This window comes from Dermatophagoides farinae, chromosome 1 (assembly GCF_024713945.1).
Source record: "Dermatophagoides farinae isolate YC_2012a chromosome 1, ASM2471394v1, whole genome shotgun sequence".
NCBI lineage: Eukaryota > Metazoa > Arthropoda > Arachnida > Sarcoptiformes > Pyroglyphidae > Dermatophagoides > Dermatophagoides farinae.
Window position 1 is genome coordinate 6,045,210 of NC_134677.1, and position 23,591 is coordinate 6,068,800.

The following is a 23,591-nucleotide window of genomic DNA, read 5'->3' on the forward strand; positions in this document are numbered from 1 at the left end:
TCAATTATTATCATCATCATAATAATAAATTCAAATGAAAATTGAAGGATAGAGGGATTTTATTGTCAATATTTTTTTTTCGTAAAAACCGCCAAACTAAATCGATCGTCTAAAATGATTTTATGAACCATAAACAGTGAAAATAGCGCTTTGTGTGGACAACATCATCATCATCATCATGATTTATATAGCGACAAATGTCATGCGGTGTTTGCTAAACTAGATTTTTTTTTGTTTATGTTTGATCCAAAGAGAAAAGTAAAACAGGTCTCCATCTTAGCTCAATTGGCTTTTTAGTTGTTGTCTTTATTTTTGGCTTTTAGCCATTGATCGATTGCCTAATTAATTAGTCAATAAGAGCATGTTTACAATCTGAATTTCTTATTCAATTATCATAATGAAAAAAAACTCAATTCTGATACAAAAAAAAACGCGAATAATATCAAACAAGATTCAAGAATAGAAGAAGCATAATAGCGATCTTAATGAAAATTTATTTGCAGCTAAATTTGAACAAATAATTTTATTCATTCAAAATATCAAAGGTATGTGAATATCCGAATTTACCAGATCTATATATATTTGTATTATGAAATTAATTGACCAAAACATGTTTTTGGTCACGTTATTGTGATCGAAATATTTGAATTTATATATTTTTTGTTTTTTTTTCCATATTTTCTTCACTCCTTCATACCATTTCATTATTCATTTATCAACAAAATCAACGACATACGAACATTCAAAATCCTTTTGTTGAATATGATTTTTTTTTCGCATCCAATACATATAAATATTGATTTGATCAATTATTATCTGTTCGAAATGTATACAATATCGGTAAACACATTAAAATGACTATAATATATATCAAGTAGATACAATACTAAATGTCTGTGATGGTTGTTGTGTATTGTATATTGAACAAATAATAGTTCAAAAAACAATTTCATCTCATTCATTAAAAATTAATAATAATCAACATAAACACTCCTTACTACTGTCATTGGCCCCTTTTTTTCGAATGACTTGATTTTATCATTCTTGATCAATGAAAAAAAAACAATAATCACGATTCAAAAATAGAGGGTTAACGGTAAATGAATTTTTCATTATTTACCAGAAAAAAAAAATTATTAATCTTGTATCATCATCTATATATCTATATATGTTATATATGAGATAAGAACAAAAAAAAATAATACAATTATAAAATGACATTATTGTCCATGTGGGCGTTTATTTTTTTTTATGGCCCTTGGTTAATATAATAATAATAATAATACTCATCATTTTTTATATTGTTTTTTTTTTGCTTTTTTCTCATTATTCATCTTTTGTTTTGGCATTTTTTTTCGCTAGTTTTTTCAACCATCCCATTGTGTTTGTTTTGTATTTTATTTTTTTTTTTCACAAATGTGTGTATGATATAAAAATCTCTTTATATATGTAAAAAAAAGAAACAAAAATGATTATGGAAAACATAACCATCAATGACGGTAGTAGTGATAGATTAGAATTGGAACCAACCGGCCCAATATCATCGATTATATCAACAAAAATATCAACACAATCCTCGATCTCAGCCACACCTCAAACACAATTAAAAGTATTAATGCGTGCAACATCAATTGGTCTAAATAATCCATTAAGGAAAACATTGTGGCTTGGATTATCATTACGTAATAATGCAGTCAATGCTGTTGATTTTGATACACAATTCGATAATTTGGCCGTCAATAAATTGCCCAATTTTGTTGATCCAACCACTACAAGATTCTTTTATCTAAATTCAATATCACGTAAACATGTTGCAACTATACTCTGGAATTTATCACAATGTATGTATGTTTGTTACACTATACAGTGTTATTATGTTTTTGAAATAACATTTTAATCAATTTAAATGTCATATATAAACGAATAGCTTATCCTCAGATGACATTCGCACCTCTCCTTTATCCATTGGTTTCATTATTTCTACATTTTCATTCTCCTGTCGATGTTCATCGAAGCATTGTTGCTTTGGTATGTTTGAAATTTTTTCAATCAATTCTAATTCTAATAAACTATAATTCAATAAATAATTCTTTTTTTTCTTTCCTTATTTAGCTAATGTCACGAGAATCGCGTTTTATTGGCATCAATCGAATAGATAAAAAGTGTGATGCATTAAGCTTAATTCGTTTGGCTAATAAATTTGGTATAGCCAAATTGAGTAAGATTGGTTCGAATGGTTTGGAAAAAATTCAAGATTCCGATGCTGCATTTGCTGATTGGATTCAATGTAAGTTTCTTGTCCTCGAGAAAATTTATCTAACATGAAATCACGATGGGCACGAATGTTGATAAATCTGATTTGATTATAAATCGAGATTTGATGGAGAAACAAAATGTTTTTTTTATATTATTTTTATCGCATGAAATAGTTTTTTCTTTCATTATAACTTTGATCTTAGGCGATGTGTATGTACGCTCCGAAACATATCTTGATGAAATGATTTTTTTTTGTTATTGTTGTTTTTTGGTCTTTGTTCTCATTAGGGATCTTTGGCTGCCTGCCTTTTCATTTTTGTGTACGAATTGTTGACTGTTATCTGGTGGAAGGGGAAAAATTTCTATACAGAATAGCAATGGCATTAGCAAGATTGTTTGAGAAAACTCAAAGGAAACCGCTCAACATCGAACAGATGAGAGTATTCTGTCAAGATATTGCAACGATTGTCACACCAACTCAATTGATTCAACAGGCGATCAAAATAACCAGATTTTCACGTAAAGGTATTGTAGTGATTAAACAATGGACAAAATTATAATGGTTTTATGGTTTTTAATTTCTTAGACATTGTCAAAGCTAGATTAAAATCTGAAAAAAGAAGTGAAACAATTTATTTTCCAGAATCACCATTTCTTAGTCGTAATGGTATGTTAATTATTGAATTCAATTATGTTGAACGTAAATTTGACTATTCTCCCGTTGAATACAGATGTAATATCTCAAAAAGATGTAACATTTGGAAATAGAATTGCACCACGTAGATTTAAATCGTCCATACTCAGCTGGAATCAATTGGATATACTTTGGGAATGGATTCCCGAACGTATTTATATTCAAGAACCATTGATCGCATTTTGTTCGGACGAAAATGGTAAACATGATCATCATAGTAGTTTTTTTATTTAATACAATTTTTTATCATCATTAAAATAGGAAATTCTCTTCGCACCTTTTATTCTTTATGTGGTGAAAACGAACCTACAATAATTTTGATTAAAACAATTAAGAATCAGGTAATTTCTCAAAAAATAGGATCAAGTATCTGTAAATTCTTTTTTTTGAATAGATATTCGGCTCTTATTGTTCATCGAGCTGGTCAAAACGATTAGAATGCAATAATCGTACTGGACAATTTTTCGGTAATGGTGAAACATTTTTATTCAGCATCCATCCACGTATTGTTAAATATGATTGGGTGGGAAAATTACGTAATGTAAATGAATTGACACCATCACAACAGTTATTCATGTCGGCAACAAATGAATCATTTTCAATCGGTGGAGGTGGTGGACATTTTGGTCTTTATATTGATGAAAATCTTTCTCGTGGTGAAACACATCATTGTGATACGTTCGAAAATGAACCATTGACCAATGATGATACATACTTTGATGTTGCAACTATTGAAATTATTGCATTTTGTTAAGTATTTTTTCATTAATTTTCACATATTGTTGTATTCCCTTTGCTTTTTTTCGGGACGATTTTTTAATCATTGTATATTTCGGGTAAAATGTCAATCGCTAATTTTGCAAAGAACATTTTTATCATCATTATCAGCATTTTCCCTTATTCTTACGATTCATCTATGTTGTTTGTGTGTGTGTGTGTGTGTTTGTAAAATTTTTGTAGATAAAAAATTTCATAATTCAGAACATTTCAAAAGAGTTTGATTCCGTTTTTGTAAATTTTTTTTTCAAAGAAAAAAATAAAATCATTTATTTCGCCCCCACTCATTTGTTTAGCTTTTTTCTTTGGTTGGCGTGTACGATTTCGATTAGACAGATTTGATTTGATTTTCATTAATTTTTTTTCCCTATATGAAAAAATTACATCACGTATAAGTAACAAATTCATCATTTCAAGTTTGATATCGATTCGTAATTTGTTATAGTAATTCATATATTATATATACACATGACCATCAACAAAAGAATTGTAAAAAAAAATCTGGATCCAAATATAAAAAAAATTAATGAATGATTATGAATTGGTCATGAATCATTATCGATGATCAATGATCAAGGTCCACTTGATGTTATCATTGATGATGATTTATTGTTCATTTTGCTTGGATTTTTTGTTATTTTTTTCAATGCATCACTATGCAATTTATATTCCAATATTATATTGGTCGGTAAATTCAATACACGTTTCAATGTATCACGTATTCGAGCTTTTATCTCCTGATCATTGCCACTACGATTCCAAACACATATGTAATCTTCTGTAAGAGTTTGAAAAAACCATAACATTATAAACAGGCTGAAAATTTGATTATTTATTACAAACCATAATAACGACAAGCGACAACGATGCCACAGATTTCATCATCGACCATGAATTGTTCGCCTAAGGAAAGTGGTTTTTTTTAAAAAAAACATTGCCAACTACAATTATAACAAACCTATAAATCATTATAAATTATAACCATCCATTGTCAATAATTAAATATTTCATGATGGTTAAAAATATATATACCTTTGCGCAATCGCAATTTCCACATTCCACCATCTTTATTTGCTTCATCCTAAATATAAATTTTCATTCATCAAATTATGATTTTAATGACAACGTAATAAAATTTACAACAATTAAACTTACTTCCCATAAAGGTTTAATACCAGATTTAAAGACATGCAAATCTGAATGTCCTGTCAATTCATTAGGTCGTACTAGGTGAGTATAAACTGACCAAAAACTTTGTATAGTATCAAATGTGGCAACAATCTTTAAATTTTGATCATAATTTTGTGAATTTGGCATAGCTTTTCCTCTGTTGACACCTCGAAACCATACATCATATTGATGTTGAAGCTTCTGAAAGAAAGCAAGAAAAAAAAATAAAACATTATATCTGAGAAAAAAATTATTGTATACAAACTTTAGTTTCTTTATCGTTCATCGTAACAGCAACGTATTATTAATTATTATACAACAACAAAAACGAATTATATATTAACAAAATGTACAGCAATACTGAATGGACTAATAATGAAGCAAGTCGAACAAAATTATGGTTGTCACAACAAGGTTACATAGACGATCCTTTTGTTAAGAATTTTTGTCAAAATCCAATGAAAAGAGCACCTGAAATCAATCGAGGTTATTTTGCACGAGTTTACTCCATAACTCACTCAGTCAAACGTTTTTGTTTGAAAGATGGCGCTAATTGTCAGATCGTAAATATTGGTTCAGGATTTGATACACTTTTTTGGAGGTAATTATTATTATTTTGAGAATTAAATTGAAAAAAATTAAAAAAAGATTTTAAAATTATAATTTTTGATTATTACAGGTTAATAAAAAATTCTGACATCCAGTTTAACCGTTATGTTGATATAGATACAAATGAAGTTATTGATTATAAAATTCGAACCATACTTAAAAATGAAGAATTGCTTCAATTCTGTGGCAAGGTGGAAAAATCATCACCATCACAGTTTATCTCTGAACGTTATAATGCTATAGCATTGGATGCGACAAAAGCAATGCAATTGGTGAGACAATTATTACAGGAATGTCGAATAAATAAAACGGATCCCATTATTTTCATCTTTGAGTGTGTTCTTCTCTATTGGCCCGAAGAATCGACCACTAATCTAATCTATACGTTAAACAAAACGTTCACCAATTGTAATTTCGTCATATTTGATCTAGTTAATACTAAGGATAAATTTTCCGATTTGATGCAACAATCATTGGTCGAACAACAAACACCATTACTTGGTGCCAATTCTTTTCGAACGATTGATGATTGGCAGACAAAATTGTCGAAAATGAAATGTTCACATGTACATGCCTGGATTATGAATGATGTATATTATAAATTAATCCAACAAAATGAACGTGAACGTATTGAAAAGATTGAATTTTTTGATGAAATTGAATTAATGTTACAATTATTCAATCATTATTGTTTGGTCATGGCAAGTAATTATTCGAATTTCGATTGGTAAATCGTTTTTGGAAATGCGTACAAGAATAATTTTCAGAATGAATCGATGTGATTAGAAATTGAATTAAATTTTTTAAAAAATGTAAAAAAACCGAGTTGTAATTGTAAATTATTTTTAAAAATCGAATTATTCTTATTTTCGTCATTTATGTGTGGAAATAGCAATTTTCGAAGGTGAATGTTTCGTTCCCATTCACATTTGTACCAGTGATACATACGGCCAGCATTAGCTTTTAGTTAATTCTTGATTTTCTTTTTGTTGTATTTGAAAAGATGTTACGTTTACGCCCAAAATTGATTCGAAAATTTCTTTCGGTAAATATATTATTATGAACAATAAATCTGAATGTTTTCATTTTAAATCATTCCGTTTGTAAATAGAGCCAGTCTCAGCTTACTGGTACCAGACATTTATCCTCACAAGGATCATCGTATGTTTCATGAAATTTAAAATGTTGAATTTTTCCTATCTAAATTTCATTCATTTTACAGAAAGCTCAAAGCATCATTTTTACTTGGGACCGGAGCTGTTGCCGTAACAACTTTAACATTGGCCTATGCTAAATATGATAAACAATTTGCAGATCAACTCACATCATATGCGCCTTTCATCAAAAATTTGCTCGAAGATAATCCAACTTTAAAGGCAAAAGATGATGGAATTTCGGAATTTCAGATTATGAAAACTTATAAACCGATTGAAACAGTAAAAAGTATTAGTAATGTTCAACAAAAATCTAATGGAGAAGAAAAAGCTGTAACCGAGAAAAAAGAGGAACCGACAAAAATGCCAGAACCACAAAAGATAACCAATTCAAAATCAGAAAATCAGCCTAAAATAACGGAAAAAGATTTGAAGAACGAAGTGGAAAATCTTCAGCTTAAAGTATGATTTGAACTTTATGTTGCAATTGATAATTCTATTTATTTATATTCAATTAATAATAGGCACATAATCCAAATGTACTTGAAGATGAATTCCGTGGGCAACTGAAAAGGCTATTATATGCATTCAATGAATTCTATGAAGAAAAACGAATTCTTTATGAGACAGAAAACAAACGTAAACAAGAAGTTGAAATGAAGAATTACCTTATCCAGGAAAGAGCGTCAATGTCTGAAGAATATGAGAAATCAATGAAAAAATTGAAACAGATGGAAAAACTTTTACAGAGTAATAAAGAATATTAAAATGAAAATGCCATAATGCAAAATAACCGAAATTATTCTTTTTTTTCAGTTCGAGATCAATTGGACAAACAGGAGAAGGCATCCAAGAAATTATGGTTGCTTAGCCAAACATTATCCAAGCTGCTCGAACATAATCGAACTTTGAGCAAAGAATCCACACCAATTGACATACAAGAAAAAATCGATTGCATTCGAAAAATTGTCGACGAAAATTTCGCCAACGAAACATTAATACAAGTTGCATTGAAAACACTTCCAGAGGATGCTATTAAAAGCGGTGTTTATAGTGAAGAAGATTTGGTACGTCGTTTCTATAATGTGCACAAGATCTGTAATCACGTTGCTTTGGTTGATAAAGAATATACCAATATATTTGGCTATCTAAAATCTTATGCATATTCGTATGTTCGACCATTATTTCAAATAGAATTTGAAATAAGCCCAAATCCAATTAAAATTAAGGAGATACCATCTGAAGAATTGGAAGGAAAAATGGAAATTGATCCAAATGAATGGGATTCATATGATATTTTACAACGTGTGAAATTATGTGTTGAACATCGTAACTTGGAAATGGCCATACGTTATGCTAATCTTTTGAATGGTGAACCATATGTGGTAGCAAAGGATTGGATCAAAGATGCACGAGAACATTTAGAAGTTAAACAAGTGCTGGAGCTAGTACAGACTAAAATCGCATCAATCAATTTACATCAGCTTTCATTTAGTGCTTAATTTATTGTGTTAATAATAAAATTATGTTATTGAAGAAATATAATGAAGGGGTTCTGTCTTTTCCAAAATTTTACAAGTTTTTCATTTTTAATAAATAAATAAAATTGAAATGTGTTAATATTCAGAAAAAAGTGACCACTGATGTGGGAATAGAAATATCTATATCGTCAAGCCGACAATCATCACATGTGTGTTTGATTGGATTTGGATTCTAGTAGCTTTAATGAATTTCCAAATGATTTCGAACCAAAAATGAAACAACAGTTTTTTAATCGAATTTTTGAACTAAATTATTTATTGATTATCGCATTTTTCACTATATTACAGATATCGAATTTAACCAATGCCGATGAAGTGGTTGGTTGTGGTGGATTTGTCGTCTCCAGTGTCAGTATTAATTATGAACCAATCAAAATTAAATTGTAATTATTATTTGCTATAAAAAAAATTTGTTGATTTTTCAATAAATGTTCAATTTTTTTTGTAGATATACTGATCGCGGTATCATAAAATATATAAGCGATTGTGCACCCAACAATGGCTATTATTTCATTCCTCTATATGATTTTGGTAAATATGTTTTACGTATAACTCCTCCACAAGGATGGATATTTGAGCCAAACGAAGTTGAATTCAATTTTGATGGAAAAAATGATCTTTGTTCCAAACAGACAGATATAAATTTTGTTTTTAAAGGCTTCACAATTTTCGGCAAAGTTTTCAGTTTTAACTCTTTGGCTGGTCCAAAAGGTGTTCACATTATATTGCGTTCCAAAGCAAACAATAATGTTATCAAGCAAAATGTCACTTTTGAGGATGGACTTTACGAATTTCATGAAGTATTACCAGGTCAATATTTGATAGAAGCTTCACATGAACGTTGGCAATTTTTAAAAAATACCGTGATTGTCGATGTTGTTGATGATAATATCGATCATCGTCAAGCAAGTGAACCTTCGGATCATCTTTGTTTGTTGGGTTATTCGGTTGTCGGCAAAGTGGTGAGCGAAGGTCGGCCAATTCGAGGTGTTCAGTTCGCTTTATTCAGTGAAAATCGAAAACCTTCATTTTCATTGGGATGTCAAGAAACCAAACCCAATTTTTTATCTAATTTAAAAGTTGATTCGAAATACCATTATTTATGCTATACTTTTTCAAATGAAGATGGACAATTCAAGTTTGACTTTTTGCCAAATGGAAAATATCTTGTTTATAGTTTTTATGATGCTCAAAACATTCGATTTGAAGTGGTACCTTATCAACATGAATTTGAAATCAATAATAATGATCAAGATGTTGGCGTTTTGTTTGAAATTGGTGGATTCACAGTATTTGGTCAGGTTTTGAATCAGCAAGATCCAAACGATAAAATTAAAAATGTTCGTATCCAACTTATCGATGAAAATAGACACTATGATGACATCGAAGTTTCAGTCAAAGAATCGAATGGAAAATTTTCTGTCAATAATATTAAAACTTCAAACTATGTGATCATAACTACATCTGATCGGTATCGGTTTGATGATATTAAATTTTTAATTTCTCCTAATTCGCCTAATATTCCAGTGATAACTCCTAGCAAGTATGAAATTTGTGGCAAAATTATTTTCAAAAATCATGAATTTAAAGATGATACTATGGAGTTGTTGATAATGGAAAAAGAAACGAAAACATTGGTCGAAAGTGTTACCATAGATAACGATGAATTTTGTCTTTTCCTACCCAGTGGTAATTATTCATTTCAAATGAGCACTCATCTCAAATTTGTTCCAAATACGATGGAAATTTTGGTTAATAAACCTCGTTCGGATATTGTCTTCAAGCAGATGACTATCACATTAAATGGCCGAATCAAATTGAAATCAGCATTGTTGGAAGATAACGATTTTCTATCAGTAATTCTGTCCAATGACAAAATTGCTGCAAAGACATTACTCATCAATGAGTTAGTCAAAAAATCAACCAGAGAATATGAATTTGTCTTTGAAGATCTACTACCTGGTGATTATTTGGTTTCTTTGGGTGGCCGGCAAGTCAACTATTTTTGTTGGAAAGAAAATATTATTTCCGTAAAGTTAAATGAAAAAAATCCTGGTGAACTTATATTTGAACAAAAAGGATTTCTATTACAAATCATTTTGTCACATATTTCCGATTTAACCTTAATAAGTCCCAGTGGACATTCAACAAAAATTGCCAAAGAATCAATCGCTCACGATCGATTGATAAAACATTGTGTTGAAGAAACTGGTAAATATTCGATCATACCAAGTGGTTGCCATAACTTTTTATCAAGTCCGGATTCGAATATTATTTTTGATGCTGAAACCATGTCTGGACAAATGATACAGCTCACAGCTTTGCAACATTTAGTAACCGCTAAGATTACGACTACTACTAACATTACTGATTTACAAGTTTTTATCAATACCAATTCGATCGATGGTGAACGCAACGAAACATTACAGCTAAATAAGGGCCACAAAATTAAAACCAATGTGTTTGAATATAATTTTGAATTCTATGAAAATCCCATGTCAGAGATTTATATTGAGCCACGATCATCACAATTGATTTTCAAACCTTCATTTTATCGATTTCAATTGAAAGATGATTGCCATCTCAATGAGATAACGTTTAATGGTCGTCCAGGTATTTTTATAAATGGAAAAATAAGCCAAAAAATATCCGATGTTAAAATTGTCATTTATGATAATGAAACAAATCAAATTCTGCAAACTATTGATACCGACAATCAAGGTGAATATAAAGCTGGTCCTTTTGATGATGAAATAGATTTACGAATCGAAGCAATGAAAGAAGATTTCGTTTTTAAAACATTGCCGAATAAAAAAGGCCATTTCGAAGTTAATAAACTTTCATCGATAAACACAGTGATTGTATATGAAGATGGAAATCCTTTGAATGAAGTATTGGTCTCATTAAGTGGGGGCGAAAATAATTTTCGGCGCAACAGTTTTGTTAATACTGAAGGAAAATTATTGTTCGATAATTTACATTCAGGAAAATATTTTATTCGTTTTCTACGCAAAGAATATGATTTTGAACCATCATCAAAAATGTTCAATATCGATAATGGTGATAATGTTGTCATTAAAGTGGTGGGGAAAAAAGTTGCATTCAGCTGTATTGGAATAGTTGATTCTCTTAATGGCGAACCTGAACCAGATATTATTGTCGAAGCAGTTGGCATAAGAAATATTGTTGAAAATAGCACTGTACAATGTACACAACTACAAGAACAATCAACAAGTGAAGTTGATGGTTCGTTTAGAATTCTTGGATTACTACCGGATTGTCAATATGTTATTCGCTTGAAAGCTGATCATTTGAAGAATAAAAATATTAGCAAATCGATCCCCAAAGCTCATTCGGTTCGGGTACAAAATCGTGATCTAAGTGATTTGCGATTCATTGTGATTTATAAAAGTTTACAAACAGATTTAACCGTCGCGATTCAAACGAACGAAGAATATTTGAAAACTATTTCAGTGAGTATTTTTGATATTTGCTTTATTGGTGTTTTTTTAAATAAAAAAATGTTCAAAATTTTAGATTAAATTGTTCCGTGCAAATGAACCTAATGCCATGTTCCAGCAAACATTACATAATTCATTCGTATTTTTACCATCTGTTCCATTGGACAATGCTACATATCTGTTGAAATTAGATTCGAATCTTGATGAACGAACATATCAATTTGAGCCAATCATCCATTCGATACAAGCGAATCAAAGCTATCTACACATTCATATAGATTTCCCTGTTCAACGTCGTCATCAACATGATGGATCAAGTGATCATGATATGGCACATAATTCATTTTATTCGCTAATCTTATTCTTGATCGGTTTAGCCATTTATAATCATCGCCTAGTTTTGGAATTTTATCATAAGACACCAATTAATGTGGCAGACATTCGTCAAATATTCACCAATTCTTCTTCATCAAATAATGATAACACATCTGATGGTAGCCATTCTTCTTCAAGTAACAATAGTAAAAAGAAAATGAAATTTAAGAAAAATTGAATTGCAATTTTGTTGTTGTATTTATTATAGTCTTGATTTTTGTTCATTTTTTGTCGATAAAATAAAAATGTTTTTATCAGTAGACAATGATTGTTAATTTTTGTTCAAACATTGACACCGCCTATAGTCATACAGGTAAAATTTTCATGTGTAAACACTGTCTTAATAAAACCGTTTTCTTATTCCTATCATATATCTGTCTGTGATAAAATTGTTAAACTTGACCGGTTCTACTTGTCGGTCGAGCTTGTCCTACGTCTGAACGAAAATAGCTTGCTGTTCAACATTCAATATTCGTTGATGATGGTTCTCGAAATATTCGAGGAAGTAGGGTGGTATAATGGCTTTTTTGTTGTTGATTAATTAGTTTCGCTCAATGCACGATCGACGACTAGTATGAAGAAGAGAAAACAACGGTTATATTACAACCGTCCATTTAAACGGTTTGCTTTTCATTACCTATCCACTTCGACCTGAAAGCAAGTCTGGATCAAGAGATTGTTGTTTTTTTAAATTTGTCATTCAATTGTCAATGTTTCTTTTGTTGTTTTTGAATCTTATAACAGTATCAATTTTTCTTTGTGATTTGTTTCATCAAAATTTCATTTAAAATCGTATCAACTGACCTGAATCAAGCTGGTTTGGAAAAAGTGTTTATAAATTAATTAAACCGTTTTGACAGCAAAAAAAAACAACAACAAAGATGCGTCTTTATACCTGGACGTTCATATTGTTATTCGTTCCAATTTGTATTCGTTGTGTTTCACAAGAAAGTGACAAAGCAATCGAATCTAATTCAAAGGATCTTGCCCAACCAAAATTAGATAATGCAGCTCTTTTTTCCAAGCAACTTGAAAATGACAAACTGATAACATCGTTAATCAAATCAATCTTACGTATCGCTTCGAATGGATTCAAATGTGAGTCACTCAATGTGTATTTCAAGCTCTAACTTTTTTTCATTTCTTTCAAAGCTGGTCTAGAAGCTTCGGTCCGTGGGATTTTCGATAAGCCATTGACAAGTGCAGTGGCTGCCATTTCTATGGTTATTGGTGCTGTCGCCATATTAGCATTTTATGAATCCCCAAGTATGTATTAAAATGGCCAGTCTTAGTAGAAAATTATTATATCAAATGGATTTATATTTTTCAGTTTCACCTTTACCCGTGCCTCCATTGCCGGATCCGCCTGTTGGAAGATTTCCACCAGAACATCCAGTTTGGCCACCACCAAATCGTGGAAATCAACAAATTTCTTATCAACCAAAACGTGCTTCCATTCCATATCCTGTAAATAATTTAGCCAATAATTTCATCTATCCAATGGGCATGAATACTTTCACAAATCATCGATCTGATTCGAATGCACGAATGCCATTACCAATGCAACAATTAAATCGATTTCAGCAACAAAATCAAATTTCAAATGCAGAACTACAAGATCAACATAAAAGTGATTTGAAAAATTTCGTCAATCTCAATCTAGATGTCAAGAACAACAAAGTTATGGATTATAATAACAAACGAATCGCAATGGAAATGATGAAAATGAGTCAGGGAAATCAGACTGTTTCATGAGTTTTTTTTTTGTTTCATCGAAAATTTTATTTATTTTGATTCATAATACATACAAGAAAATTCAAACATAAATTTTTGTTTTCCATTATGAATCATTACGATGTGAGTTGAAAACCAGTCTTGAATCGTTTGTTGTTTTTTCGTTGTGAAAAAATATTGATATGCATTTTTTCTGGTGAACTTAACTGTAATTGCAAACAGGTTTTTTAGATTTCAGAAGCCTTCGATTATCTTCCGCATTTTTTGTTTGTTTGTTTGTTTGTTATCATCTTTTTCAGGTTAATTCAATGAATCACAATCGACCGAGACTTTGAATATATATTTTTTTTTCTAATGTCAATAATATAATGGTTAATTCCGACTGAATCAATGTTGGTGAATTATTGGTTTTTATAGAGTAATCGTTGACTTGTTCGTTTGACTATTATCTTTATTGTGATGACGGTAATGATTGTACAAACAGGGATACATATATGCACAGGATACACCCTTGAGGGCATTGGTTGCAATTTCATAATACATTTTTACAGCTTGAACTAGATCCAATTTAAAATCAAAACGTTCAACAGCAATACTATAAATAACAAAGAAAAGAGAAAAATATCAAATAATGTCACAGTACAATGTCAAGATCGGTTTTTATTTTTATTTTTCAAATATATTCACCCAAGTATGTCCAATAGTGCCCATTCATAATCTGATAATTTCGGAAACTTATCCGCTTTGATGGCATTTTGAATTACTTTACATGAATAATATTTTTTACAATTTTCGTCCAAGATTTTTTTATTCTTTTATTAATAGAAAAAAAATAAATCCCGTAGATAAAAAAAGAAAAAAATATGATAAACTTACTCGTAAAGTAGTTTCAAGAAGTGATAAAAATCTTCGCGTTTCATCCCGATTCAACAATGGTAAATGTGTATTGGTGGCAAATTCATTTAAACTTGCACGTTTATATCGTCTTGTATAGATGAAACCTTAAAATGAATTGATTGATAAAATAATGATGGTAATTTTATCTACTAACCATTTGGCCATGTGTTGAATGTTCGTGCCAATGTGAATAATAATGGTATCAATGTTAATGTATAGATAAAAGTATTCATTATTGTATGATAACCAATTCTTCGTGCATTCATGATGACATCGTTACGCCGGTTTATAATATCGTTCAATGAATTATTATGATTATCACCATTTAGTTGATTGTGTTCCGATTCAGGTGGATTTGAATGAGTCATTAATTTCTCTTTGTTATTACCATCATTAATATTGCTCATCGAATGCATTGCAGTAGTGTTTGTAACACGATCTTGACTTTCATGAAGTTTTTGATTATAATGCTGATGATGATGATGATGAGAGTCGACGGGTGATTTGGACACGAAAATCAAGATGAAAATATTGAATGCAAAAAGATAATTTAACTGCCAAATCATTTTTTTCTTTTATATTTTGTCTTTGAATTCAAATTCGAATGTTCTTATGTTCGACACGTATCCTGGATGCGGACTGGACAATGAATGATTACGAAGATGCGATATCCTGGTAAAACCGAATATCATTCAAATCATACGCATAAAATACACAGCATAAAATATCCATTTTTGTTTGGCCGGTTGGATGATGATCTCGGTTGATTGCTTTCAAGCTATAAGACATAAGACATGCAACCGGAATGCTTATCCAACCAAACCATCCATCCATCCAATCGGCCAATCAGTAACACACATTTAAATGATGATGATGACAACAACGGCCATGATAGTTATGATGATGATGATGATGAAACAAATGAGACCATTGTGATCATTGAAGTGAGAACCTGGTCGTCGTTTTTTTTTCTAAGATTACCATTCAAACAAGTTCGATTGTTTCAAATTTGAATATATACGAAACTGATAATTGAGAGTAGAATGAAAAACAATAGAATGTCCTATATGATTGAATAGAATGAAGGCCATAATTTTTTGATTTATATCTTTAAAATTCTTTGTTCTATCATCATCCTCATCATCATCGTTATAATAATAAGAATAGATTCATCAACAAAATTGGTGTCAAATCGTTTGTATTATTTTTTTAAAAAAAATAAAATAACAATAAATTATCAAAATATTTACATTGAAAAGAAATATTTTTTTATGATTTTGAGAAAAAAAGAACGATTGATCGTTTTAACTTGGATTGAGCAATGAATTACGATTAAAGATAAATCTACGAAATTGTCTAGATCCTAATGTTGGACAGTTTCGAAATTCTTTATTACAATCTTTATCGGCAAAACCTTTTTTGGCAGCATTTATGTAAAATTTGATTGATTCTTTACTTTTCTGATTTAATGAACTCCAAGAATCTATATGTTTTTCAAGGCTAATTAAAAATTATTGAAAATCAGTGAAAATTTGTAAATAAAATCAATAAATAACTAACTTGAGTACATCCAATGCATTCACTGAGAATGTTTTGAGCAATTTATTATGTGATATAATTTTCTGATGTATTTCACATACGATACGTGATTGGCATTCAGTATCGGTTATCTCATATCTTCGTAAACCATTTCGAATGATTGAATAAATATCCCGTAATGAGGTATATAAAAGATCCATTCCTTTGATAGATTTTTCCATCTGACCATCCTCACTGCTACTACCAGCACCTTTTAGAATATTGTCAGCCGGATAATTTGTTTCCGGTGATGATGAATTATTATTATCATTATTAGATAATGTTGATGATACTGCTGATGTCAGTCCTTCGATTTGATTGGCCATTTCATTTTCTATTTTATCCGGAATATTCGAAAGTTCAGGAATCGGTGCTTCATTCGGTGTGACTACAGGCTGAGCATATCGCTTATTCATTACTACTCGGAATGTTTTGGCAATACTCCGCATTACATTCAATTGACGTCTAATTGGTTGATTGAGAATATCGCTCTGATTTCCTGATATTGACAATGAATTCAAAAATAAAAATGAACTTGCAAATAATTCATTGAAATAAATTACCTAAATTCATCATGTACAAAGGATCAATCAACGATTGTATAGGTTTGCCATTAGTCAAACCAGAAACCATTGAAGTGAAGACATTGAAAGCCGATGGCAAACCAGCCATTGCCATTGGAGCCATTATCAATGATGGCAATAATGGTATCGTGAATAAAAACGCTGCTAAAGCCAATGGCCCAGAAAAAATGGAAGGAAACAAATGTTGACTCTGTATGGACGAGATAGAAAAAAACTCGCAATATAGACAAATTAATTAACAAAATGAATTAGTAAATAATACTTGTCGATGAACTTGAAGTGGTTGAGGTGCGATAACAGCAAATTCATTTGGAATGATGACAGGTTGAATAGGTTGACGTCGAATGATGCGTGCACAATTAACTGAATACCATACCAGTGTTAGATTGATAAAATTCAATACGAACAATAAAATAATTCGTTTCGGATTCATTTTCATTAGCCTTCACATTGCGCGTGTAAATAAATCACGGGGAAATTGAAATGTTGCTAACTATCATTAATAAATCAATCTATTCGGAATGAAAGCTCACTAGGGAATGATTACCATCTGGTAATAATTTCGACTTTTCCTTCCATCAAAAGACCATCAACAACAACCCTATCATCAGCTAAACATTCAATCGATGCATAAAATCATTGAATTTTTTTTTTGCTTGTTAATAAGAATAACGAAAGAAAGAGAAGAAAAGAGAAACGAATAAATCCGGTAAGTTAAATGAAAGAGTAAAATAATCTCCAATTATTAAATAGAAAGGGAATGATTGAAAGAGAGATTGACAGAAATCACTAACCACTTTTTGTTTCTCCATTTCGATTTTCAAAATATTGGGTAGATTGGTATCGTAATCAAACTAAAAAAAAAAGAGAGAGGCAGAGAAAAAAAATATTCACAAAACATAATTTTTTCCAATTGTATTCAAAATTGGGATAAAAGGAAACAAAAAAAAACATTTTTCGGACTTGTTCACAAACAAATAATGGACCTTGTCAGTTTAATTGAAATTTGATTGTTTTATATATCTTATAACCAGTATAATAAAATTTTGTTTTTTTTTGTATGAACAAAATCATAAAAATCCATGTTTAGTCTATTATATATTTACAAATATGGACATAAACGGGCATTTGTTTATCGACATTTTTTTTCGAGCCGGATTAAGATGACCGGCAATTCAGTATTCCATTGAATAGTTTAATGGTCAAGATCTTTTGTATGCTTGTGTGTATGTATATAAGGTTGTGGCCATATTTCTGTGTGTGAGTGTGTGTGTGTGTATGTGTGGACAAACAATACAGGTTATCGATGACAAGTGCTATACAATACAGGTTATCGATGACAAGTGCTATATATTCATCCATAACGGATCGATTATGATTTCATGTAAAATTGTGTGTTTCATCGCTAATAAAATTGACAAATATTTTATTATCGAGTGAATCTCCAAATGAAATATTCAACATGACAATTTCACACCAATTATAGAAATCATTACATCGAATTGGTAGAAAAAACATTGTTATGTGCAGATATTATGAAAGTATGTAAATTTATTTTTAATTAAAATAAAGAGACAAAAAAAGAAGGAATAATTATAAACAGGATGATTGGCGTGAAAAAAAAATTATAAAATTTATATTTGTCCAAATAACAAGCTTGTGAACAACAAGTTGTGTTGGTTGAGAGTTGAGAGTTCGGGGATGGAGGGAAAAGTATCGGTCGCTATCGGTGACCTCAATGAAATCAAATAACGATCGATTAGTGATTAACGGACAGGTATACCATACTCTTTTCAGATAGACCATAACGATTTTTATCGTGTCTAAAAATTTAGTTTTCTCCATTTTCTCTTTCTACTATCGTTAAACAAGTTGAATGAACTTGGTCTTTATTTAGATCAATCAATGGAATTTTTTCACTCTTATTCGATTTTGTTTTTCTACTTTTATAATAGTAACTTTGAAATTCACTTGATTGATATACATCGTAGTAAATATGTCAAATGGCACACACACACAAAATTGATGTATAAGAAGGCACTTTTTTCCATATTTCGACAAATTGACAAATTTTTTGCATTCATATACTGGATAGTACATTATTCCAACGGTTTGCCCTTTCGAGGTCGTGGTCATTTGATGATGTTAATGGCTTTGATTTTAAATGATTCAGCATTGTGATTGTTGCTGAAAGTGGATAAGAACTATCAACTAAATCTTCTTCACCATCTTTATCTGGATCTTTTATCAACAATTGATTACCATAGTTTGGCACCTCTGTATCAATAAATGTCAGATGAGACATTTTGAAATCTTCAATTTTAGCTTTTTTCTTAAAAATTTTAAATTTCATCTTGGAATCATTTGTTGTTACGGCACTTGATGATGGTGATTGGAAATTTTTCAACTTGTTAATTATATTAGAAGAAAAATTTGGCAAGCTACTATCACCACCATTGCCAACATCTAATGATTGATGATGACCGATATCTGATGATAATGATGGTGATTTGACCATCATTTGATTGATGTTAAAATCTTTAAAAATATTATTTTTGCCTGATTTACCATCTGATGTTGATGGTCCGATCCCTGAAATGTTTTGATGGTCGTCATCGTTACTATTGTTGTTGTTGTTGATGTTTTGGCTGTTGGTCAATTGATTAAGTTTCAAGTTATTTCTAATGAAATCGATGAAATCATTGGCTGAATGGCTATTGGACAGGTTGCTAATCATCGATATCGGATTGTTGTTGGAATTAGATTGGTTTACATCATTTTTGTTGTTTGACTGCTGGTGATGACTGTTCTTGTTATTAATAATATCGGATCTAAAGCTTTGTTTATTTGTTGATGTTGATGGACCAGTTTTTTTCTTTTTTTTAATTGACGATGTGTTAAGCTCTGTATGGCTGTCATCATTGATGGATTTTTTCGATTCATCAATACTGTTCGATTGGCCACCATTTCGTATCATTGCCTGTAGCGTGATCAATTTCTGTGCATTGTCTAATAGCTTTTGTAGATCTACATTCGTCTGTGTTGATGTTGGCGTGGGCAATAAATTCGCCGGTTGTTGCTGTTGTTGAATACGATTATTTCGAAGTAAATTATGAAGCGATGAAAAAATAGAACCTTCAGCACCGCCAACATTTTTCACTGAACCTGTAAATGCTGGCACGAATATTTTACGAAATAATTCTGATAACACTGAACTGATCATCATATCAAATTGATAACGCATCAAACGTGGTGCTACCAATGAAAGTAAAAGCTGATTGAATGAAAAAAATAATCGCCGATCAGTCGGTCTATGTCGTAGTCTATTAAAAAATATGGAGATTTTATTATTATATTCAGTCAAATGATTATGATGAAGGTATTTTCGTTGTTGTTGTTGTTGTTGTTGTTTTTGTTGTAGTTGATGATTTGAATCGGCCTGTTTTTGAACATCTATAACGTGATGAGAATGATGGACATTTGACTTGTTTGCATAAATATGATGAGGATGATGATGGAAATAGTTTGGATGAAAATAATAATATTCACTATCTATCGGCGTTGTAGCATCATGATAATTTATGAGGATTACAGTAAAAATAATTGACACAATAAATATATTGCCTGGACAAAAATAAAAATGTTATTTTATTTTATTATATCATGGTCTTTTGTCGTTTGTGTTCGTTATATTATTCAAATGGTCAATTCAATAGAAAAAAACCTTACCAAATCTCATGATGAATCCCTGATATTTGATGGTAACATCTTGAAGATGTCAATGAATTTTGAACGTTGTCTTTTCGTTAACGTCATCAATAGAAATAAAAATCAAAGGGAAATTTTCTAATATTGAAATGTGAATCAAATTTATAATTTTCAATTTATAGTTTATTTTGAAAGAGAGAGTAAATTTTAAGCCCCCAATATTTTGTCATTCATTGTTTCAATACTACTTGTTGACTGTTGTTGTTCTTAGATTCTCTCTTTTTTTTATTGTTTCGTTGATCTGATCTTCAATCATTATTACCATTCTAGTTACCATCATGACTATCACAAATCACAAATAGATAATAAAATTAAAAATAGTAACCGGGTACCAATATTTAATTTGATTCGAAATTATTAAATTGATCATCTTCAATATAGATCGATCGTCTATGTTTTTATTGTATATTGTCATTATTGATCGATAAAAGATATTTAAATCAAGTTATGACATTTTTCTTCTATATAATTAATGATTTTCATATTCATAATAGAAAACATGACAACACTTGATCTACAACATTGTATAATCGTATGTTCTTCATTTGGGTAACACACACACAATTGTCAATTACATGATAAAGATAATTTTATTTCTGTTCATTGTTAATGAAATGGTTTTATATCTTGTTTTATATTATCTTTACCTTTTGATAGAAATTCCAATCAACAAATATAATGTTTATGTTTTGATTGAATAAGATGATATTCTAATCCAATTAATAGATTTAGATTTAGTTGTTTATCTATGTCATATAATTGAAAACAATTGATTAATGTATAAATGAATAATGAGTGAGAGTGTGATAAAGATAGATTGATATCGAACAGTGGCTAATGAATGATTGGTCATCGACCTAGCCTATCTATCTATCTTTCTATTGATAAGATTTAGGAGGATGAGCAAAACTAGAAAAAATCGTGTTTCTATCAATTTTATTTTATTTTTTCTTTATATTGTGAATAGAATGTATTCAAACACACACACACAATATGGGTAAAATTTACATATTGTTTTGGGTATTGTTGTATATTATGAAATAATAAATCATAATAATAGTAATTACATATATTGAAAATATGACAATATGATTTGAATTTTTTTTTCTCAATTTAAAATTATATATTACAATCATTGAATCATCGATCCTGGTCATTGTGATTTATCATTCTTTCTTTTTGAAAACCCCTTGAATCCATACACGATACATTTTTTTCTTATTTGCACGATTCACCTGTAATCGTCTATCTACATGAAGATTAATTTTCGTGAGAATCTTTGTTTCGGTGAATATTAGGTCAACTTCATTTTCTTCGAAAAAATAAGCACGAGTTCCATCACCCCGAACATAAAATCTATCCTTTATGCATCGACCTTTATTGAAACGAATCTGTGCCATATCATATTGGCCATAATCACGGAATAAAATTATTCCATTTGGTTTGAGATAAGGAATCATATTTAAAATGACTTGTTTCTGGCATTTAGGATCAATAGCCGATAGAACAAATATCATAGTTATTATATCCAAACTTTGTGGTATTAATGGGGATGATTTCCAATCACCTGTTATGTCTAAAACAAAGGCATTGCAACGATTTTCATCATATAAAGAATTATCACGAACCAATTTGACAGCTTTTTCTGAAAAATCACAACAATAAATGAATAAAGATTTATGATTATCAATTTCAAGTAGAGGAAACACTGTGTTTCCAACACCACAACCCAATTCCAGGATATTTTTTCTTGTTTCATTTGGTGTAAGTTCGGGAAATTCGGTTAATATCCAATGCCGATCTTTGAAGAATTTATTTTCATGTTTTTCATAAAAATTATCCCAATATTTAAAAGCATTCGTTTCGAATTCCAAAGCTTTTTCATCCGAAACTTTATCACGAGAATTGGATGCAACTTTTTCAACAATATCTTTTTTAAAATCTTCATCCCACATAACATTGTCCCAGGCATTATGAGTAAAAATATCGGATTTTTCATCCAAAAAACGATTCCCAAATTTGGGCCGTTTATCGTTGTCCATGATTGTCAAGAGAATATCTTTATTAATAAAAATATTAATTCGAAAAAAAATAAAAACAATATGACAAAATACACGTGGTTTCAGGATTTGTTTGGATTCTTTGTTGTGATAGAATCCATAAGAAATAAAAAAAAGTAATTCAAATGGCCACCATTAGATGGCAGAAGCATTTCGATTTCAATTATGATTTCCAAATCTTTTGATGGCTTCTTCGAATGTTTTTAGAATTGGTCCGATCTCGATTTTATTACTCATTTCATAACTAATGGAATAATATAACATTTAATTGAAATGAAATTATAAATGAAAAATTCTACAATATACTTACAGCTCATCTAGAAAATTTGTTGTACTTCGCTTTCGTCGACGTCCAGCCGTCAGGTTAATTGTTCCTTGTGTCATCATCGTTGTCATCAATGTTCCCAACAATGGTATTAATAATGTTCCAAAACCAATGACTATAATCAAAGGTACAATCCAACTATAATCAGATTTACCGGCAACATCGCCATAATATCTTTTATAATATATTGCCATATTTGATGGATTTTTAGTAATCAATGAATATATCGAAACTGTAAAGTACTCACCCATCAAGATAACCGTAACCATAATTATCATAGCCTCGTGATTTTGGTTGTTGCATAGCCATCATATGAGCTTTCAGTTTGGAGATTAATTTATCCGTCATCTGTGTGAAAGTGGCCGTCGAATTAATATTATCCGAATGGATCATTGTGGCCATCGATGTTGTCACCAATAAAAACAGTATCCAAAACATTATTATCACTGGTAAATTCAAAATTTTTGATCTAATGGTTGTAAAATGTCTGATAGTCAATCGACAAATGTGAAATTTGATATGATTGTTTGTTCTTTTTAACCGAATAAGTGAAACCGTTTCTTTTCATTTAATTTAAATTATCATCATCACCTTAATTGAAAAAAATT

The 23,591-nt window shown here is 30.2% G+C and overlaps 10 protein-coding genes across 13 annotated transcripts; 5 read left to right on the forward strand and 5 right to left on the reverse strand.

The window, feature by feature from the left end:
- Positions 1-129: 129 nt before the first annotated feature.
- Positions 130-4,010, forward strand: LOC124492257 (GTPase-activating protein skywalker). Of its 3 annotated transcripts, none has more exons than XM_075731935.1 (10): positions 222-545; positions 876-1,096; positions 1,363-1,841; positions 1,928-2,028; positions 2,113-2,287; positions 2,545-2,781; positions 2,843-2,923; positions 2,988-3,149; positions 3,212-3,291; positions 3,345-4,010. In XM_075731935.1, exons 3-10 carry the CDS (start codon positions 1,469-1,471, stop codon positions 3,702-3,704), a joined length of 1,569 nt encoding a protein of 522 aa, XP_075588050.1. In that variant the 5' UTR covers positions 222-545; positions 876-1,096; positions 1,363-1,468; the 3' UTR covers positions 3,705-4,010. The 3 variants fall into 3 exon arrangements, with proteins under 3 accessions (XP_075588043.1, XP_075588050.1, XP_046911054.1); XM_047055098.2 differs by having other exon boundaries at positions 879-1,096; XM_075731928.1 differs by having other exon boundaries at positions 130-545; positions 879-1,841.
- LOC124492264 (eukaryotic translation initiation factor 4E type 2) lies at positions 3,967-5,304 on the reverse strand. The gene is made up of 5 exons (XM_075731954.1): positions 5,163-5,304; positions 4,883-5,098; positions 4,727-4,808; positions 4,571-4,642; positions 3,967-4,505 (listed from the first exon to the last, which is right to left on the reverse strand). Exons 1-5 carry the CDS (start codon positions 5,181-5,183, stop codon positions 4,300-4,302), a joined length of 597 nt encoding a protein of 198 aa, XP_075588069.1. The 5' UTR covers positions 5,184-5,304; the 3' UTR covers positions 3,967-4,299.
- Positions 5,245-6,327, forward strand: LOC124492261 (leucine carboxyl methyltransferase 1). Its single transcript, XM_047055105.1, has 2 exons — positions 5,245-5,498; positions 5,577-6,327. The coding sequence occupies exons 1-2, from the start codon at positions 5,245-5,247 to the stop codon at positions 6,235-6,237; spliced, it is 915 nt and encodes a 304-aa protein (XP_046911061.1). The 3' UTR covers positions 6,238-6,327.
- Positions 6,328-6,408: 81 nt separating this feature from the next.
- Mitofilin (inner membrane mitochondrial protein mitofilin) lies at positions 6,409-8,200 on the forward strand. The gene is made up of 5 exons (XM_047055102.2): positions 6,409-6,551; positions 6,618-6,667; positions 6,729-7,122; positions 7,185-7,410; positions 7,477-8,200. Exons 1-5 carry the CDS (start codon positions 6,510-6,512, stop codon positions 8,160-8,162), a joined length of 1,398 nt encoding a protein of 465 aa, XP_046911058.1. The 5' UTR covers positions 6,409-6,509; the 3' UTR covers positions 8,163-8,200.
- A 128-nt stretch (positions 8,201-8,328) lies between these two features.
- LOC124492256 (BOS complex subunit NOMO1) lies at positions 8,329-12,294 on the forward strand. Its single transcript, XM_047055096.2, has 3 exons — positions 8,329-8,584; positions 8,650-11,674; positions 11,739-12,294. Exons 1-3 carry the CDS (start codon positions 8,415-8,417, stop codon positions 12,213-12,215), a joined length of 3,672 nt encoding a protein of 1,223 aa, XP_046911052.1. The 5' UTR covers positions 8,329-8,414; the 3' UTR covers positions 12,216-12,294.
- A 247-nt stretch (positions 12,295-12,541) lies between these two features.
- LOC124491781 (uncharacterized) lies at positions 12,542-13,884 on the forward strand. Its single transcript, XM_047054481.2, has 3 exons — positions 12,542-13,135; positions 13,190-13,303; positions 13,368-13,884. Exons 1-3 carry the CDS (start codon positions 12,919-12,921, stop codon positions 13,790-13,792), a joined length of 756 nt encoding a protein of 251 aa, XP_046910437.2. The 5' UTR covers positions 12,542-12,918; the 3' UTR covers positions 13,793-13,884.
- Positions 13,885-14,031: 147 nt separating this feature from the next.
- On the reverse strand, positions 14,032-15,234 carry LOC124492263 (uncharacterized). The gene is made up of 4 exons (XM_047055106.2): positions 14,823-15,234; positions 14,648-14,772; positions 14,459-14,583; positions 14,032-14,366 (listed from the first exon to the last, which is right to left on the reverse strand). Exons 1-4 carry the CDS (start codon positions 15,232-15,234, stop codon positions 14,183-14,185), a joined length of 846 nt encoding a protein of 281 aa, XP_046911062.2. The 3' UTR covers positions 14,032-14,182.
- A 617-nt stretch (positions 15,235-15,851) lies between these two features.
- LOC124491345 (uncharacterized) lies at positions 15,852-17,502 on the reverse strand. 2 transcript variants are annotated; one of them, XM_075735156.1, is made up of 5 exons: positions 17,093-17,502; positions 16,810-17,020; positions 16,615-16,745; positions 16,229-16,470; positions 15,852-16,168 (listed from the first exon to the last, which is right to left on the reverse strand). In XM_075735156.1, exons 1-5 carry the CDS (start codon positions 17,267-17,269, stop codon positions 15,973-15,975), a joined length of 957 nt encoding a protein of 318 aa, XP_075591271.1. In that variant the 5' UTR covers positions 17,270-17,502; the 3' UTR covers positions 15,852-15,972. The 2 variants fall into 2 exon arrangements, with proteins under 2 accessions (XP_075591271.1, XP_075591270.1); XM_075735155.1 differs by having other exon boundaries at positions 16,229-16,745; positions 17,093-17,501.
- Positions 17,503-18,240: 738 nt separating this feature from the next.
- Positions 18,241-20,676, reverse strand: LOC124491344 (uncharacterized). The gene is made up of 2 exons (XM_047053972.2): positions 20,560-20,676; positions 18,241-20,454 (listed from the first exon to the last, which is right to left on the reverse strand). The coding sequence occupies exons 1-2, from the start codon at positions 20,567-20,569 to the stop codon at positions 18,911-18,913; spliced, it is 1,554 nt and encodes a 517-aa protein (XP_046909928.2). The 5' UTR covers positions 20,570-20,676; the 3' UTR covers positions 18,241-18,910.
- Positions 20,677-21,518: 842 nt separating this feature from the next.
- On the reverse strand, positions 21,519-23,474 carry Mettl2 (methyltransferase-like protein). The gene is made up of 2 exons (XM_047053975.2): positions 23,231-23,474; positions 21,519-22,632 (listed from the first exon to the last, which is right to left on the reverse strand). The coding sequence occupies exons 1-2, from the start codon at positions 23,419-23,421 to the stop codon at positions 21,765-21,767; spliced, it is 1,059 nt and encodes a 352-aa protein (XP_046909931.1). The 5' UTR covers positions 23,422-23,474; the 3' UTR covers positions 21,519-21,764.
- Positions 23,475-23,591: the final 117 nt, after the last annotated feature.